The sequence below is a fragment of the Corvus kubaryi genome, unplaced genomic scaffold (genome assembly GCF_017639235.1).
Source record: "Corvus kubaryi isolate FWS band 111438036 unplaced genomic scaffold, C.kubaryi_AGA036_p1.0 36899, whole genome shotgun sequence".
Classification (NCBI taxonomy): Eukaryota; Metazoa; Chordata; class Aves; order Passeriformes; family Corvidae; genus Corvus; species Corvus kubaryi.
Window position 1 is genome coordinate 46,590 of NW_024580977.1, and position 1,769 is coordinate 48,358.

General features: G+C 58.1%; 2 protein-coding genes across 2 annotated transcripts in view; one reads left to right on the forward strand and one right to left on the reverse strand.

Moving 5' to 3' along the window:
* Positions 1-1,769, reverse strand: part of LOC121660762 — a 4,423-nt gene that overhangs the window by 2,635 nt on the left and 19 nt on the right. The window contains exon 1 of the mRNA XM_042020217.1: positions 44-1,769. This exon is cut by the window's right edge and continues 19 nt beyond it. Within this exon, the coding sequence (XP_041876151.1) occupies positions 44-684 (641 nt within the window). The 5' untranslated portion in view covers positions 685-1,769. The remainder of the gene's footprint in view (positions 1-43) is intronic.
* Positions 1,552-1,769, forward strand: part of LOC121660758 — a 3,093-nt gene continuing 2,875 nt past the window's right edge. The window contains exon 1 of the mRNA XM_042020215.1: positions 1,552-1,584. Coding sequence (XP_041876149.1) covers positions 1,552-1,584 — 33 coding nt within the window. The remainder of the gene's footprint in view (positions 1,585-1,769) is intronic.

Sequence of the window (1,769 nt, forward strand, 5' to 3'; positions counted from 1 at the left end):
CTTCCCGCGGGATCTGGGAAAGGCAGATTCTGATCCCTGGGACCTCGGCTCCTTCCCGCGGGATCTGGGAAAGGCGGATCCCACTCCCATGGGACCTTGGCACCACCTCGGCTCCTTCCCGTGGGATCTGTGGGGAGTGAAGGGCTGGGAGAGGAGGATCCCGATCCCCAGCACCACCTTGGAATCTTCCCTCGGGGTCTGGAGAGGGAACGAGGGTTGGGAAAGGAGGATCCCGCTGCCCTGGGATCCCCCCACGCTGCTGCTCCATCGACTCCGCTCGGCAAATTCGGGAAACACCGGATTCTCTTTGGGATAAGGCTCTATCCCACTCCTGACCTTTCCCAGGATGAGGGAGACGAGGTGATTTGGCTTGGAGCTCATCCAGGGATTCCACATCCTTTGGGAAAAGGGATTCCCGGACCAAGGCCAGGCTGGACGGGGCCTGCAGCAACCTGGGATTGTGGGAAGTGTCGGGGTTGGAATGGGATGGGATTTAAGGTCCTTCCAGCCCTTGTCCCAAATCCCTCTCCAGCTCTTCTGGAGCCCCACTAGGCTCGGGAAGGGGCTCCAAGGATTCCCTGGATTCTTCCCTTCTCCAGCTGGACATTCCCAGCTCCTTCCTTCCATCCATCCATCCATGGCTCCATCCTTGCATCCATCCTTTAATCCCGCCCTATTTTCCATGTCCAAATTCCCAACGGAGAAAACAAAGGAGCCGGGATTTTCCCATGGAAAACAGCACAAAGCTCAGCTGCCTCCAGCATTTGGGAACACAGCGCATTCCCGAGGATCCAGAGGGATCCAGAGGGGCTTCTCTGACAGGTCCAGGGACGGGGCAGGAGCCTCCGGGCAGATCCCTAGGGATTCGGGAATCTTGAGCCAATTTTTCCCCTCTTAAAGCGTTTAAGTCTTCCCCGTCTGCCGTATCCCAAATATTTACAATCCATCGGAGCGACTTAAAATTCCTGCCGTGGGGGAAGCTCATCCCAGGGCTCATCCCGACTCCCGTGAACCGCCGGGAGCGGGAGGAAAGGTCGTTATCCCGGTGGGAAAGGGGGCGGAAACAGGGGGAAAACAGGGGAAGCTGAGGCATGAATGGGGGAAAAATGAGAGGAAAACTGGGGGTGCCTTGGGATCCGAAGGAATTTTTGGTAATTAAGGGTTTCATCTTTAAAAATTCCCTGTTAATTCTTTATGTTTTCCCTTCCCAGGGGAGATGATGTTGGGAAGGGGAATCTGTGGTTTTCTTATCCCGGTTTTCCGCATCCCATCCCAAACGTGGCCCCGATGCCTCTGGATGCTGAGGGAAGCGGGAAGTTTGGGATAACCGGGATGGGCACAGGGACGTTCCCAGGTCCCGGCCATGGATCCTCCTGATCCCGAGGCTCTGGATGTGCCCGTGTCCCATCTCCGGGATCCCGGGGGGCCCCGGATTCCCGGTGTTTCCATGGATGCAGGGACAGGAGGTGGCCCCATCCCGCTGCCTTCCCCTTCTCCCTTTGGATCCAAGAGGTCCCCACGGGGGACCGGGATAAACTCGGGATTTCGGGAATGGGGTCACCGGGGGTCCGGAGGCAGATCCAGGTGCTCGGTGTCCCGATCCCGAGGGACTGGGGGAGCTGGGATGAGCTGGAGCTTGGAGAATTCCACACTCCTAGTCCAGGGAAGGGTTAATCCCATCCCGATCCCACCCTTGGAGTGGGAATTTCCAGCCCCAGCCCTGGGAAGGGTTAATCCCATCCCGATCCCGGCCTTGGAGTGGGAATTTC